The 16,325-nt window shown below is 36.3% G+C and overlaps 1 protein-coding gene across 3 annotated transcripts in view; it reads left to right on the top strand.

Annotated features, from left to right (window-relative positions):
* The window catches only part of ccdc102a (coiled-coil domain containing 102A), a 78,942-nt gene extending 71,133 nt beyond the window's left edge, over positions 1–7,809 (top strand). For all 3 annotated transcript variants that reach the window (XM_051899044.1, XM_051899045.1, XM_051899046.1), the window contains exon 9: positions 6,391–7,809. In XM_051899044.1, the coding sequence (XP_051755004.1) occupies positions 6,391–6,532 (142 nt within the window). In that variant the 3' untranslated portion in view covers positions 6,533–7,809. The remainder of the gene's footprint in view (positions 1–6,390) is intronic.
* Positions 7,810–16,325: the final 8,516 nt, after the last annotated feature.

The raw sequence follows: 16,325 nt of genomic DNA on the forward strand, positions 1-16,325 counted from the left end.
ATATCTGGTAATTTACATACAAATTTATGTACAAAAAATGCAATGAATTTCATATGCTAAGACATGGATATACTAACAGTATAGCAGTACACTCCTGCTAGTAGTCTATGTGGATTTGTTTTATTTTATTTTTCTATGAAGTGTTTTTTGCTGTGTCAAACTGACTAAAAGAGAGAATTTCAATTTTCTGGGTAACGATTACCTGTCTGCAATGTGCTCGTCCACTTTGATACAATAAAAAACTTTATTAATATATGCCCACTTGGCTTTCATAATGTGAAGTACTTTCAATACATGCAATGAGAAAAAAGGGTGGGACTTTATTGTATTGTGAAAAGTGGTCACTGTTAGGTAGTTGGATGGAAATTGTGGGAAACAAGTGGAATTGATGCAAAAAAGAAGAGACAGAAAGTTATATTTTACAATCAGATCAAGAACGTATGTCAAATTTCATATTATGTTGACTATAAGAATTGAAAGTAAAATGATGTTTATTTCCAAATAAATATTATTATTTTTTAAATATACAATATGTTTATCACCCCAAACATAAAGAATTTAAAGCCAATCTCAACAGAACATGAGGGTTAAGCATGGTGTGTGTGTGTGTGTGTGTGTGTGTGTGTGTGTGTGTGTGTGTGTGTGTGTGTCTCTATATATATATATATATATATATATATATATATATATATATATATATATATATATATATATATATATATATAATATATACACACACACACACACACACACACACACAACAGCACTGAAAGTGTGTCGTGTGTGTGTGTGTGTGTGTAGTGTTAATTCCCTATAAAGCACTTTGTAGACCTGATAGCTTGAAAGCTCTAAGGAATGTGCCAGATATGGTTCTGCATGGAGGAATGAGCTACACAAAGACGAAGACATGGTGATAGGGCTTTGTGTGAGATAGATCAGATCTAGAGAGCTGATGGTATGGATCTGTGCAGCTTTAATGTAGCTCGCCAGTTCTTATCTGCATTCTTATCTGGGTTTACAGACATTAAAAGGCAGGCACTTAAAGCACACCTCCACTGAGTGACAGGCAACTCATCAGCTTTGTGCGGCAGAGAGAACTAGAGAGAGTATTTCTGTGTTATGTATGGGGGAGTAGAAGAGGGGGATATATTAATAAATATATCAAACAAAGGATAATGAAAATGTCTGTGGTGTAGAATGGGATTATCATGCATGTGACATTGGTGTCGTGTTTTCACGGTTGCTTTGTCTGACTGACATGTTCTTTATTGTACATGTCTCTGTGCCAGTAGCGTTGGGGTAGAACAATTACATAGCTGCTTTCCCATTGGTCACATTGGTTTTTCATTGGTTTGATAGTGCAGAAGTCAATTCCATATCCTAAATGATGGTGTAATGTTTTTACATCAAAACATGACAGATAATATGCCTGAGGGTTTGAGTTTATTCTTTGCCTCCATGATCAAATTAAGGAATAAAAAGCTAGCAGATTTGCTGATCAGAACTAAGGAATTGTAAATGTGTAGTTGACATGAAATATCAAGCAGTTACAGTATATCAACTAAACCTAAAAATATTGATCAATATTTCTCTTATTTTAATATAAAATATAAATGTGTGTGTATGTGGAAGAATGGCTTCAGTGTTACATTCAGTGGATTCATTACATTTTAAATTTTATATTATATAATTTATATTAGGGATGCACCGATACCATTTTTTTAAGGGCCGAGTACGAGTAACGATACTTTTTTTCTGGTACTCGCCGATACCGATGCCTATACATTCATTCATTTCTTTTTTCTTTTCTTTTCTTTTTTTTTTTTTTTTTTTTTTTTTGTGATGTGGCAGTTTTCCAAGCAAAACACAGTGAGACTAATGAATGTAGGACAGCTTCTTTATTATTACTCCAATGAAAAAAGTAATAATTTTTATGTGCTTGTCACAGACTTAAGGCACAAATTTCACAGTGTCCAATAACCTTCAAAGGGCATTATTACCAAAGTCATAATAAAAAACAAAAACAAACATCAAGTCTTTTTTAACCTGCCTTTCAAAAAGTGCTAAACAAATATTACAGAACAAATGTTAATAACATTGTGAACCTATATATATATATATATATATATATATATATATATATATATATATATATATATATATATATATATATTTATATTTATACATATATTAAAATTAAAATAAAATTTTATTAATTTTTTTTTTTTTTTATAATATTAAAATAAAATTTCTCATATCATGGTCATTGCTCATTCGTCCTGTATTCCACCATGAGAAATCTGGTCACCCTAGGTTATATATATACAGTTGTGCTCAAAATTATTCATACCCTTGGTAAATATGACCAAAGGAGGCTATGAAAATAAATCTGCATCATTTTTTTTAGTTCCCTGAATCTGCATCATTATTTTTGTTCCCTGACCTGAACCCTAAAGAAAATGAGTGGAGTGAACTGAAGAGAAGAAGCACCAACATGGAGCTGGGAATCCGAAGGATCTGGAGAGATTCTGTATGAAGGAATGGTCTCTGATATCTTGTCAGGTGTTCTCGAAACTCATCAGGCATTATAGAAGAAGACTCAGAGCTGTTATCTTGGCAAAAGGAGGTTGCAAAAAGTATTGAATAAAAGGTTATGATTAATTGTGAGCAATGTGTATTAGAGAAAAACATTTCTTTCATAATGAGATTTTCCCACCATTTAAAATTCTTATTCTCCAATGAAAGGTTGTAGATTTTTAAAATAAAAGATCAAAAGGATTAACGATGCAGATTTATTTTCATAGCCTCCTTTGGTCATATTAACCAAGGGTATGAATAATTTTGAGCACAACTATATATACACATTCATTTAACATCTTTTGTTGTTTTATGAACATTAATGACAGACAAATATTTAATTAGGCTACTGTCATTTATTTTAAGACCGAATCCATGGATGTAACATACCTGTAGGCCTACTGACATATACCCTTTACGTCCACTTAAGCCATAACTGACTGTATTTACGTGAAATACTCCACACGATGGACATTTTGACAACTATTTGTGCATTTGACCATTCAGGCGCAAGGAGAACTGATCGCGCGCTGTCTGAGAGAACTGGGATCGCGCGCAAGACAGAGAGAGAGCACTCAAGAGAGTGCTTCTGGTCTGTGTCATTCAGCGCGATTTGCATGCAGTTCGCAATGTATGGGTTGTCATCATTAATTTTGAAGTATTTCCACATCCCTGAGGCTAACATTTTTTCTTCTGCTGCCGCTGGAGTCTCTGTACACGGAAAATTCTGTCAGTTACGTCACGTGAGGTATCGGTCTTTGGTATCATGGGTATTTTTACGAGTATGAGTACAAGTACATGAGCTTGGTATCGGTGCATCCCTAATTTATATATATATATGCATATGTATATATGCTACCAGTAAAATTGATAAAAATTTGGAACCAAAAATTATTCAGACACTTTGACCTGACCATATTTTGCTTAAGTGTTACCTGACATAATTAAGATTAATTAAGATTTTTTCTGACACAGTTTAACTCTGAGGTCTTGTCATATTTTATTACCATTTTTTTAAACTATAGTGAATAAACTGTAATAATGAATGAAATGTTCAAGGTGTCTGAATAAATTTTGGTTTGACTGTATAAAACTTATTTTAAATAGCAGTAATAATATATGATTATTCACACAGTATTTTAGTCTCTGGTGATTGGCCTAAATAAATATCCAGAACTGACAGAAAATGACAGGAAAAATACTCTTTCTACATGTATTTACATTTTAAATAATTATGTTCATGTTATTTATCTGCCACCCAAATGTTAAAATGCTAAAAATATTCATGGTCTCTCAGATAAAGCCTGAAGACATGAGTCACTGTGTGGGCTCAACAAGAATCAATTTTGTTTCACTGTTTGTGTGTGTCTCTGTATTTATGATCTCTAGTGTAAATTGTAGCCCTGTGAAGCTTTGGACTCGCAAAGCTTTTAGCCTCTGTGAGTGAGCGACTGTGGTCAAAACAGTGTAAAGTGTAATTTAGCAGTGTTTAGTGTTTCCTGACAGTAGGTCCCTCTTCTGTAGAGGATCCTGGGCCCTTTATACTCACTTATTTGCCCCTGAGAGGCAAGAAGCTTTTCATCTGTTCAGTTATGCAAATGCTAACAATATAGTGAGTCATAAGCTGTTCAAAAACAAGAGGAGGGTTTTTTTTCTCTCTTCATCCATTTCTAACATCAGCCTCTTGTTCTTTTTCTGTAGTATTTGTTGTGATTGTTTTACCTTGTCTGTTTACCCCACCAGCACTTTAATGGCCAGGAAATGTTTCCTAACGTGCCACAGGGCCATTATTTCCTTACAATTACATCACAAACATACAAATACAGTGCCTGACAGGAATAGAGACACAAAACAGAGTGAAAAAGACAGAAAGAAAAAAGGATGGGCATTAAAAAGAGTGTTGTCAGAAAAAAGAACGGCCTGTGCTGATGAGCAGCTGCTTGTTTGCTGTTATAATACTCTCAAATATTCAGATATCATAAAAATCATCATCATAAAAATAAAAAATGTATTCCATTAATTTTCCCACTGGCCAGTGTTTATTTTCTGATGCAGCACTGACCTCCACAGCTGAACTGGTGCATTTTATTTATCTAGTAGCATGTATTAAAGGGGTCATAAATTGAGAAATCAACTTTTTCTTGAGCTTTTGATATATAAGAGGTCATCGTACTAGAAGAATATCCTGTAAGTTTCAGAACTGAAAACTTTCTTGTTAGTCCAGTAAAAGATTTTATTAACACCAGGCCCAGCGAACGACTTGTCCCGGAATCTTTGACAGGTGACACGCCGCCTCCGCAGAAGAAATCAACACCTATTCATCATTGCAATGTTAGCCCCGCCCACTGGCGTGTCAGTGTTAGTTTCATTTTAGGAATATGGTTATCTTTTTTTCAACATTGTGAATGTCTCAGTTGAGCATTATTTAATTATTTGTATTCGATACATTTCACTGTGGATTCTTTGGTAAATCAATCATATTTTGGCGCAGACTTTGCAAACACTTTTACGATATGGACTCAACAGTATGACTCGACATGTAACTGTGTTAATTCTAATGCCTGATCTGATCTGTAATGATTCATGTACAGTCAGATGTTCTTTGTCTATGTGTCAGTAAATCAAACAAGTGACTAAACGATCAACTGCATGTTGTTTCTCTTAGTAGGATAAAAGTAATCTGTTATTTAAATGGTGATTAAATTATATATAGAAAGCGATCAAAGAACGCTCCCTTTACAATCGCTTGAGCTGTCAATCAAACAGCGCGAGTTTATCAGTGACTCCCATTTTATTCCACAAATCTCTTAGTTACATCGCGTTTGCACTGTTAGTTATGACGAAAGCATTCGTTAGTGTGCAGAAATTGAGTTGCAATGCGAGATCACTGCTTTCATGTGCTCAACAACATGTCTGTGATTGGCTAAATATAATGCTATAATCAACACTTTTCACGATTAGTTAACCTTGAGAGCTGTAATAGTAAAAAAATGTGCTAAAAATTTTCGAGAGAGTAATACTTAGCTGTTTCATATGCAAAGATGTTAGCCAATCACAGCAGTAGGCGTTTACACTGAAATCTCACAGCTGACACGCCCTTAAAACAGAGCGTTCCAATAAAAGGGCTAAAATCAGGGTAGGAAAAATGCTTTTTATTTCTAAATTATGATTATTTTGATGTAAAAAGCATACTTACATTATAAGTGCACCCCAGGAAACATTATTAAACAATAAAACAATGCAGTTCATGACCCCTTTAATATTGTTTGCCAGTGCTTCTCATGCCAGAAGATGTACAGTTACTTTGATTCCCAGAGCTCCTATTTGTTGGTGTTTTTCTGATTTCTTGTTCTTATTTTAATGGATGTAATGGAGGTACCAAGAATCAGTGGCTTAAGCTGCATTTAAAAGTGTATGAACTGTATTTATATTAAACAACCTAATATGAAATCAACAGCGACAAATGATGCTAGACCTTTTCTCAGGCTTTCTATTGTTTTTTTGTTTGTTTTTTGTGTGTGTGTGTGTGTGTGTGCATTTATTGTTTATAATTTAAAAACTAAACCTTTAGTGAAATGTTTTGCTTAAAATTTATTCTTGTACTTTATCTCTTTAAATGACACATGGTTATTTTTTCCATCTAATGCACTGATTTTACATGTTTAAGTGCCCAAATATACTTTTTGATTCCACTGTGATTATGGTACACCTGATTTCTCATTCTTTTTTCTTTCCTTCTCTCTTTTGTCTTTATTTACTTTTTTTAATATTATTATTTATTTATTTTATTTTTTTTATTTTTTTTTGTGAAAGGCTAAGGCGTCAGCAGAATCCTGGTCTCTTTGGTAAGATGAGGACTTCAGCTTCAACGCGTTTTGGGCCTGAAGATGCAGACGGCCCCCCTAGTGACCCTGATGAAGATGAGGAGGAAAAACTGCAGCTTCAGATCCCCTAAACTGTTCACTCCACACCTGGGAATATATGAAAGACTCATAGATCGCACCCAAGCATTTCGCCTTCCCTTTCATTCCATCTCTCAGCTGAATCCAGAAGAGGACACAGACTTCACAATCCTCAGCAGACAAACACAACAGTTTTTCAGTCGGCTGTTTTCGACAGCTTAAAAAGTGTGTGCCAGGGCCAAAGCAGTGCTATTACGTCTCATCTAAAAAATCTGCTTGTGTCTCTCCACCAATATGTTGCTGGTTACAGTCCAAGATGGCACATAGATAATAAATATAAGGACACACATGGCTTTGTGCAGGTCATAGATCATTAATAGACTAAACTGTTATAACCCTATGACTTTTGAGGCGTCTCAAGAGCACTAAAAAGCCCATTTGATGCCTAGTGACTCCTAGAATGCACATGGTAAAGTAATAAGCGGACACATGTGCTGGCACACACAGTTCATGACTGACCTGGGATGACGTCTAAAAGCACCCATGCATCCAGACAGTATCTCTGCGTTTCTGCTTCATGTACTGTTTACATGCGTGTTCCCTGCCTCCTCTCTTCATTTATTTTCTCATCACCTGCATTATAATTTTGTCTTGTCACCCATTCATTTCCACTGTTCCCTTTTGCTCTTCCCATTCATTTTGATTTCCCATTTAATCTTTTGTCAGCCCTCCCACACACCCCCATCCCTTAACACCAACTCTCACATCAATATTCAAAACAACCCATTCAGAACATGATGATTATGTTCCCTGTGTCTGAGGAACATTTCATTTCTGCTGTGTTGTTACTGAAGAGGCAGGCAAGTGCTTTGTTTTTCAGCAGTAGTCCTGCTTTAATTGTCCCAGAGTTCTTCTTGGTGACCATATAAATGTGTTTCTGTCTTTGCAGTGGAGGACTAGTCTTGTTTTATATAGGAAGTAGGGACGGGGGAACCGTGGGTAGTTTGTGAACGAGTCAATTGGATTCTTATTAAAGTTATACAAGCATAATTGCTTTCCCCTTTTGCATTGAACCGTTGAAAGGAACCGGTGCATGAGGGAACATTTTAACAAATGTTCTGTTAATGTTAAACTTTTAAGCAATATGATACTGTCTACATCAGCAATGGGGACCAATACTGACTCATCTTCAACTTGGACATTTGTACTGGTCATATTAAAGTATTTATCAGATGTTCGTTTTTTTTACCTAAGTGGCCTGTATTACAGTTTTTGTATTTGTTTGTGTTTGTATTTTACCTCTATAAATGTTAAGTGTATATACAGTAAATATTGGCCGTGTGAGTTATTTAGTGTCAAAGAGGTGTGATTTAATCTACATTGAGTTTGTTTGTGTGCAAATGTTACTTTCTTTGTTCTGCAAAACACAAAAGATAATTTAATTACTGTTTTTGTCCATATTATGAAAGTCATTGTGGTCCAAAAACTACATTTAGACCCCATCGATTATCATTGTATGGACAAGAAATGCACAAAGATATTCTTCAAAATATATTTGTGTGTGTGTGTTTCACAGACAAAAGAAATGCATACAGTAGGCTACATGTTTTGAAGAGTGAGTAAATTACAATTTTCATTTTTGGCTGAACTACCCCTTTAAGGGGTCGTTCACATATCGCGTCTTTTGCGCGCTCAAGTTCATTATTTCAAATGTAGGCGCGCAGCAAGCGCGCTCATAATAGCCGCAGCGAGATGAAAACACCTCAACTTTTCAGAATGCCGCAAGCGCACCACAGGTCACGTGACAAGAACCAACCGCTGAGCTTCGGCCTTTCTGTAACAACATCGAAAGCTCAGCCGAACAGCTGATCATAGCTGTACAGGGCGAGTTTTTATTTCTCATCTCCATAAATATATCTAGTAGTAAAGCTAATGCAAGGGCTAGAAGTCAATTAATCATTTGCTGATACTTCCTCGTCATCGTGGAGAGCGCAGTTCATGGTTGCATAGCAACGACAGACGCCACGGGAGCGCAAGCGGTTTGAAAAGGAGGAGAAAGCAGCGCGGCCGCGCTTTCCACGCGTTTTTAGACGCGACGTGAACGGCCCCTAACGTAGGCGTTAACGCTTCTTGTTTACTTTGAATGGGTGACGTCGTGCATTGCTGAACTGAATTGTGGGTTCCATCGCGTCGCTTCACTCGCATTGCAAGCGGCAGAAGTTGAAGATTTCTCAACTTTTCAAGCGCCAACGCAGGCGTCAGCCAATCAGATCGCCTTATGCAAACACTCGAGCAGTTGCTAGCCAACTGCGTTCATGCGACACTGGAAAGTAATGTGATTGGCTGTTATCACTATAACGGTCGTGTCAACACAAGCTTCAGACACGCCCTCCGTCAAGCGGTAACGCCGACGCCCCGTGTGAATACAGTGTAACACTGTATTCACATGGAGCGTCGGCATCAATGCTTGACGGAGGGCGTGCCTGAAGCTTGGTGTTGACACGACCGTTATAGTGATAACAGCCAATCACATTACTTTCCAGTGTCGCATGAACGCAGTTGGCTAGCAACTGCTCTAGGGTATTTGCATAAGGTGATCTGATAACCCTAACCCTAACTTCTGCCGCGATCGAAGCAACGTGACGGAACCCACAATTCAGTTCGGCAACACATGACGTCACCCATTCAAAGTAAATGAGAAGCGTTAACGCCGACGCCCCGTGTGAATGCAGCGTAAGGCATTTAAAGTCACCATGAAATCAATTTAATTTGTTTATGGAATATTACAGTGTTTATTAGAAATGATTTATCCATGCACAATCTTTTTTTTTTTTTTTTTTTAAATCATGTAATCATCAATTTGTAATTTTTAATCAAAAATACTTGCATAAAATTGCATCAATTAGAAAACGATGCAATCAATTCCCGATGGACAAAATCAACTCCCGCCCTATACATTTTTTCTAATTTGGGAACCTGTTTCACTTGGATATATGTCGCAAAATGAAAAAAAGACAATCACAATTTGTGTTTCATGCTGACTTTAACTAAAATCACACGGTTGATTGTGCTTTTCTAGGGATGCGCTGCGTCTCTGTGACATCTTTATATTAACATCTCTTAAAACCTTTCTATTATGCTTTGAGTACATGTGCATTGTTCACATGATAATTCATTATAATGCAGGTAGTGTTATACTTGAATCGTTCTTCTTTCAGACACGCTTCAGCAACCAAAGATTACCCCAGGACATATATCTCTTTCTTTATGCGTCTCTGTGTATTAATTGGTTTGTAATATGTTGAATGGCAAGATCACAGCAGTTTTGTTTTTTTTGTTTTTTTTAGTGTTTCTGTCTGGAGAGCTTGTATAGTGAAGCAGCGAAGCTTCCTCAAAATAAATTGTATTTACTTTCCAAAATACATTTACACATTGCAGATGCAGTCGGAAGGTCAATGTGCTGGTGCACCGAAGCATAACGTGCCAGAGACCTATTATTTTGTGCATTTAAATATATGTTTAAACTGCATCAGGTTCTGTTCTGCTTCATTGGATATTTTGGCTATTACCGTGGCTTTGAGGAACTTCTCGGTCCATTATAATAATGATGTGCTGAGAAAGAGCAGCTTTAGTGTCCAATGCCAAACATGTACCTGTTAATATAGTTTTATTATCTTACCATGTTTAACTTCTAAAATCTTCACTTAAGCTCATCTCTGGTATCTCTCGGTCTCCTCCACCCATGTATGTCAGATGCTGACAGAGTCTTTCTGTGCCACTGAAGGAGAAGAGACGAGATGTTAACTTTTTTGCTACCTAATGTAGTGTGTCCTCAGTTCTACCTGCACTTATGGTTAATGTAGCAAGTCATAATCTGAAGCAGGCAAAGACTAAAATAACATCCTTACTCTTTCCCGGCCCCTTTAACGACCTCCAATTATCCACATCTCAAACTTGTCGAGGAATCTGAGTGCTTCTGTAGAAGCGAAATTCAATATTGACATCTGGAGACCTCAAGTGTGACGGCTCAAAAGTGTGAATGCAACGAGAACAGTATGGTAATATCTATATGGAGATGAACAAGGTTTCCCCACTGAGTGTCTGTAACACACTTATAGTACTGCTTTGCCACATTGACACTTAGTATAGACTGTCAGCAGGCTGTGGAGGGAACTGTACTGAATGTGAGATACAGTATGTAGTACTTGTGTAGCTCTGCCATCTTCCATGTATTATCTGGTCATGTTGCATACAGTATATATTTATTAGAAGAACAAAAATGAGATCTTCAGTGGAATACTGCTTATACAGATGTGATTAATAATGAGATACTAGATTTTTACATAGCTTTTCTAAAGAAAATGTGAGTAGTGCTTCAAATACTGCCACATTGCTGAGGTGTTCTGTTGCTAGGGTGTTGCTCTGTGGTTGCTAAGGTATTCTGAGTGATAGAGTGTTGCTATGTACGGTAGTTGCTAGGTGGTTCCTTATTGGCACAAGTTCCATCTCAAGTGTCTATGATATTCTTGTCTCATGAATACGAATCCATCCTACAATGCAAGTCTATACAATGCATCTATTTCATTGTTCGCCTGGAGAAAATTACTAGTAAAAGTAATACACCTCTCCTCAACTGCACTTTCTGAGGTATCATTCATGACTGGTACAATGGCTAGAGAGGAAACATTACAGACTAACAAAATGTGGAAGAAATTCTGTCATCCTTTACTTAACATCATGTTGTTCCAAACCTGTATGACTTTTTAAAAAAATGTATCAGTGTTTTTTGCAGATAGTCCTACAGTTAGTTTCGTTCTGATGCCATACCCACTTGAAAATGTCCAGCAAAAGGGTATCTGCGTGCAGCTAAGAACAATGCATTTGGAGGAGAAAATGAACGGTAAGTTAAGCTTCTAACAATACAAGTCAAAACACTAAAAGTGCAAAACTGATTCAGGAATAAACTTTTGTTCTTTTCTTTTTTGATGGGTTAATTTGCACCTAAAGTTGCAACAATTCTCAGATTCCCAATTTATTCTGGTTGCCTGGACTGTCGTAATGTGGCATTACTTGGCCTTAAAATAGCTGTAGGTTGTATATACAGATACTCTGACTTACTTGAATGTCTTGTATTTTTCTTCCATGGTTAAGAACTGCAATTTTTATCATTCTCTTCAAGGAAAGAGTTAAGCAACGATCCCCTGGTACCTAAGCAAACTGTGAAAATGACAAATTAAACCTTAAAAAAAATGTGTTATGCCTTTAAGACGCATGCAAATTTACCACCCACGGAAAGATTTTAAATGTCACCATTTGTCCTTTTCTTATATTAGCTGGTGTCATCTCAACTGAGACGCACACCTATGGTGAAATCCAGATGTTTTACTAAAGGCAGCAGGCTCACTCGTTCACAGGATCATTTCAAGTAGGTGTAAGTGTGTTTACATAGTAAAGGTTACACATCAGGGCCATGAATATATTAAAGCCATCTGTGTTTAAGAGCCAGTGGACTGTGGTGCATTTAAAGAGACATGAAAAGAAATCTTAAGAGTCAACAATTATTAACTTTAATTACATCGTCAAATATGATGAGATAATGTTACATTTTTACAACCTAGTAAATGACCTTGCCACTATTATTTACTTTGACTGATTCAGTGTTTGAGAGTAACTAAATAGCAACGCTGCTGTTTTTCTAAGTATGTAGGAGTTTAGCTTTTTTTTTTTTCAAGGTCATTTCTCTTTTTCTCTCTCTTTGTCTTGCATGTTGCATTGAAAATTCTTTCGGATGGTATTTTCTTTCACATAGCTTTGGAAAGTGAGATTACTTTAGTAAAGCAGTTTGTTCAGACTGTTGTCTCTATATGGATTGGAAAGTATGATGCATTCTATTGAGCAGTTCATTTGGACAGTTCATGTAAAATAATATATATTAAAAAAAGATTGACCGATGTCCCAGTACTATAAATGCACCTATTCAGATTTGATGAGATCATACCTTCAAAACCCTTAATTGTTTTTTGTTTTAGTTGGTATTTGTAGTAATGATACATTTTATATACAGTATATTAAAAAAAAATTATATATTGCCCCTTAACTATCTTACGACGAGAATACTTTTACTTAATGTTACGAAGTGACAAGAATACTTTTTGTGCGGCAAAAAACAAAACAAAATAACGACTTTATTCAACAATATCTAGTGATGGGCGATTTCAAAACACTGCTTCGAAGCTTTACGAATCTTTTGTTTCGAATCAGTGGTTCGGAGCATGTATCAAACTGCCAAAGTCATAAGTAACACATTTTTTGGGAAAAAACATGTTGATGTTCTGTTTTTAATCTGAGAACTAATTTAGCATGTTCAACAGATCGACAAAATTAACCCATTGGAAATGGGCTGAAAAAGCTGAGATTCCATCAGTTTGATTAAAAAATTGATTAATTTACCAATTAAAATGAACCACTCTTGATTACTGATGCTAGGTGAATACAAGCTCAGAGTGCTGCTATTGTCCTAGGATGCTAATGAGAAAAAGCAAATTCAAAATGCTGAATTGCTTACAAGCCAAGAAGATTAGAGCTAGTAATTAAACTCTTGTCCTCCATATTAGGCAGTTTAGTCCAAACAGCTTTAAACTGTTTTGTGGAGTTTATTCATCCTTTAGGATTGCAATTATCATTCCATCACTCATTTTATTTTGGGAAAGATGGTCTTCCTTTTTTAATGAATGAAAAATCTTTCTTTGTCATGTCTGTCAATGTACTGAGAGAGGCGAGCTGAAACAAGTGAACATGACAGGATCATCAGCTGGAATCTGCATCATGACTCCACTAGCGAGCGTGCAAACCCTTCACTGTGCTGTCAACTTCAAATGACGCACCTAATGCCAACCTTGACAGTGTGGAGGAACAGAAAATAAACAGTTGTTTCACAGACAATGGGACTTTAGTCCCCCATCTCTTATTTAAATTCCCTTCTCTCCCATAACTATCGCAGAGCTGTCTTTCCAAGCTGAGACATTTGACAACAGAGAAACACTTTGTAAGCCTCCACTGGTGCAGGTGCTATTTCCCTCCATATCTCTCCCCAGCATGCCGTGAGAGCTAAGAGATAGCATAGCACCACGTCTGTGGGAGAAAGAGAGAATTAGATAACAGATTCTCAAATATCACTTGCTTGTAAAGCAGAAAGTCTTTTGATATTCATCTCACGGTCAGCTGTCATTTCAGAATGTATGTCTCTGGAGGCAGGTTGGTGTGGGCATAGTGTATCTACCGCTTGTTTTGCTTGTTTCATATAATGGCTGTTCTCAGGTATCTGTGGTGTATCTGTCATTCTATTACAGCTACACAAGCAATCATGAGATATAATGGTCAGGATGCTAATAATCCTTACCTTGTTTACCTGTCTATCTGGCCAAGACACAGATTTGTTCATTCATAGTATTCGCTGTTGCTCTCAGCAGGCAAACCACTGATGGTCCAGTTTCACTGGCATCAGATAACTGTCAGGGAGAAATGTGTGTTAATGCATAAATTCTGTGTATATACATGTATTTATCTTTACATATGCCTCTGAAATATTAGAGATTTATATACAGTGTTACAGGGTAACACATTACAAGTAATGCAATTCAATTCAATTCGGTTTATTTATAAAGCACATTTAAAATCAACATTGGTTGGCCAAAAAGAGGATAGATACGTTTTTAACATAGATTTGAATTGTGTTGCAAGCGAGATCATGGAACAAACAGGAGGTGATTGTAGTGACCGTACCTTGATTGTAGTGATCTGGATGGGTTATAAGAAACAGGTAGATTGGTGAGATATTTAAGGGCTAAATTATTTAGCGCTTTATAAACGAATAAGAATTTTTAAATCAATTCGCTATCGGACTGGCAACCAGTGCAAGAGCTAGTAATGAACAGTGTTGGGGAAAGTTATTTTAAAAAGTAATGCATTACAATATTGCGTTACCCCCTAAAAATGTAACTGTTACTTTTAATGAAAAGTAATGCATTCCATTACTTTTTTTCCTTACCTGGGCTGAGCTTGCTTTTTTGTTTTTTAATAACAACAAAAAAGTTCTATTTTTGTTAAATGTTAAGGCCCTTTCACACCAAAAGTGAAATGAATAAGCCTCAAGCTAAAGGAAATGCATATTTACAGCTGTACAGTAGAGGGCGCAGCTCAAACAAACCTTTCAGCTGTGCTGCCATTCTGGATTAAAGAAGAATAAGATACAGGAGAAGGAAGTTCAACACTCTTATTTCTAAATCTAATCTAAAGTAATTTTTGTTTATTAGTATGGTTGAATTAGATCATTGAAGGTCAGCAGCAAAGACAATGGTTAATAAAGTAAGATTAAATACATAAAGTATATTTGTGTAATTTAATATAGTTAATTATTACAAGTTTGCGTAAACTTCTGAGATTGCATTTCACTGTTTTTTTTTTTTTTTTTCATTTTGAGGAATACAAGTGAGATGAGTAAAATGCATGTTCACATTTAGTCTAGAACTACAATAACCATCATGTTCACACAGCGCATAACACCTCTGCTCTTTATTTCTCTTAACATGGGGACAGGAGAGCTGTCAGTCAATAAATGTGAAAATGTAACTTGTGTTACTTATTTGAAAAAGTAACTCCGATATTTTGTTGTAAATTGAAAAAGTAATGCATAACTTTACTTGAAAAAGTAATCTGATTACGTAACTCAAGTTACTTGTAATGCGTTACCCCCAACACTGGTAATCAGATATCTTTTTTTAACTAGTAAAGTAACGTAATACTTTTAAATTTACAGCAAAACATCTGAGTTACTTTTTCAAACAAGTAAAGCGAATTACTTTAGCTGCTTTTTCACCATCAGGCCGAATGGTTCTCATTGCGTAACCGCTCCATTCCGTGCCGATCCGGACCAGCTGGTACGGTTATGGGTTCATTTTCCACTGTGGGGCTGATAACAGCCGCTCTTTAGAATGTAATACAAAAGCGTCAGTTTTTGCCTTGGTAACGCAACAGTTTACTGATGATATGAGATGTAAATAATGACTGCGTTATAGAGGATGATCAGATATTTCTTTTAATTTTATTATTAATTTGTGTTTACGTCACTCAAATAGAGCACTTAGCCAGCTACAGAGAAACTGGTAGCATTAGCCAGGCAACAAACAAGTGACCAATCATCATGAGTGGCGACATCACTACATTCATCCTACTAGCATGATTCAGAACGGTTAGAATTAAGGGCCGAGAACGGTTTGTAATCATGCCGTGCCGATCCAGGCTCAAGTGGAAACACAACTGGAACCGTTCCTTAAAATTCTAAGAACAGTTCGGCCCGACGGTGGAAAAGCGGCTTTTGTTTTCCCATTTGTTTTTGCTGCTGACCTTTGATGATCCAGTTCAACCTGTCTACAGCTTTTTGTGATAGTTGTATCTGTTTACGTGATTATGGAGTTCCTCAGTTGTCCTGAGCTAAGTTTTGAAACATTCTTGGATGTCAAAAGAATTGCTAGAGCTGTCATCTCGATGACATGTACTGTATACAATAGTAGACAGAACTAACGTAATAATTTAGGTAAATGGCCGGTCACAAACGGAATGTTTAAGTCAAGACACATTAGCATAAATGTTCTCCACTGTACGAACCACATCTGACTGCACAGTAGTTGTTCTAGATAAAAACTACTAGAACAGTAGAATGCATGACAAAAAGTCTTGTAGTCTACCAACAACTAGCTACCTTTAAGTAGGATTAAAAAAAACGCTGGTTCTTGTTTAATGTCGAATGCCATTTTTGTCAACAGCAGGAGTTTTCATTGAAACACTGTT

This window comes from Ctenopharyngodon idella, chromosome 7 (assembly GCF_019924925.1).
Source record: "Ctenopharyngodon idella isolate HZGC_01 chromosome 7, HZGC01, whole genome shotgun sequence".
NCBI classification, from domain to species: domain Eukaryota; kingdom Metazoa; phylum Chordata; class Actinopteri; order Cypriniformes; family Xenocyprididae; genus Ctenopharyngodon; species Ctenopharyngodon idella.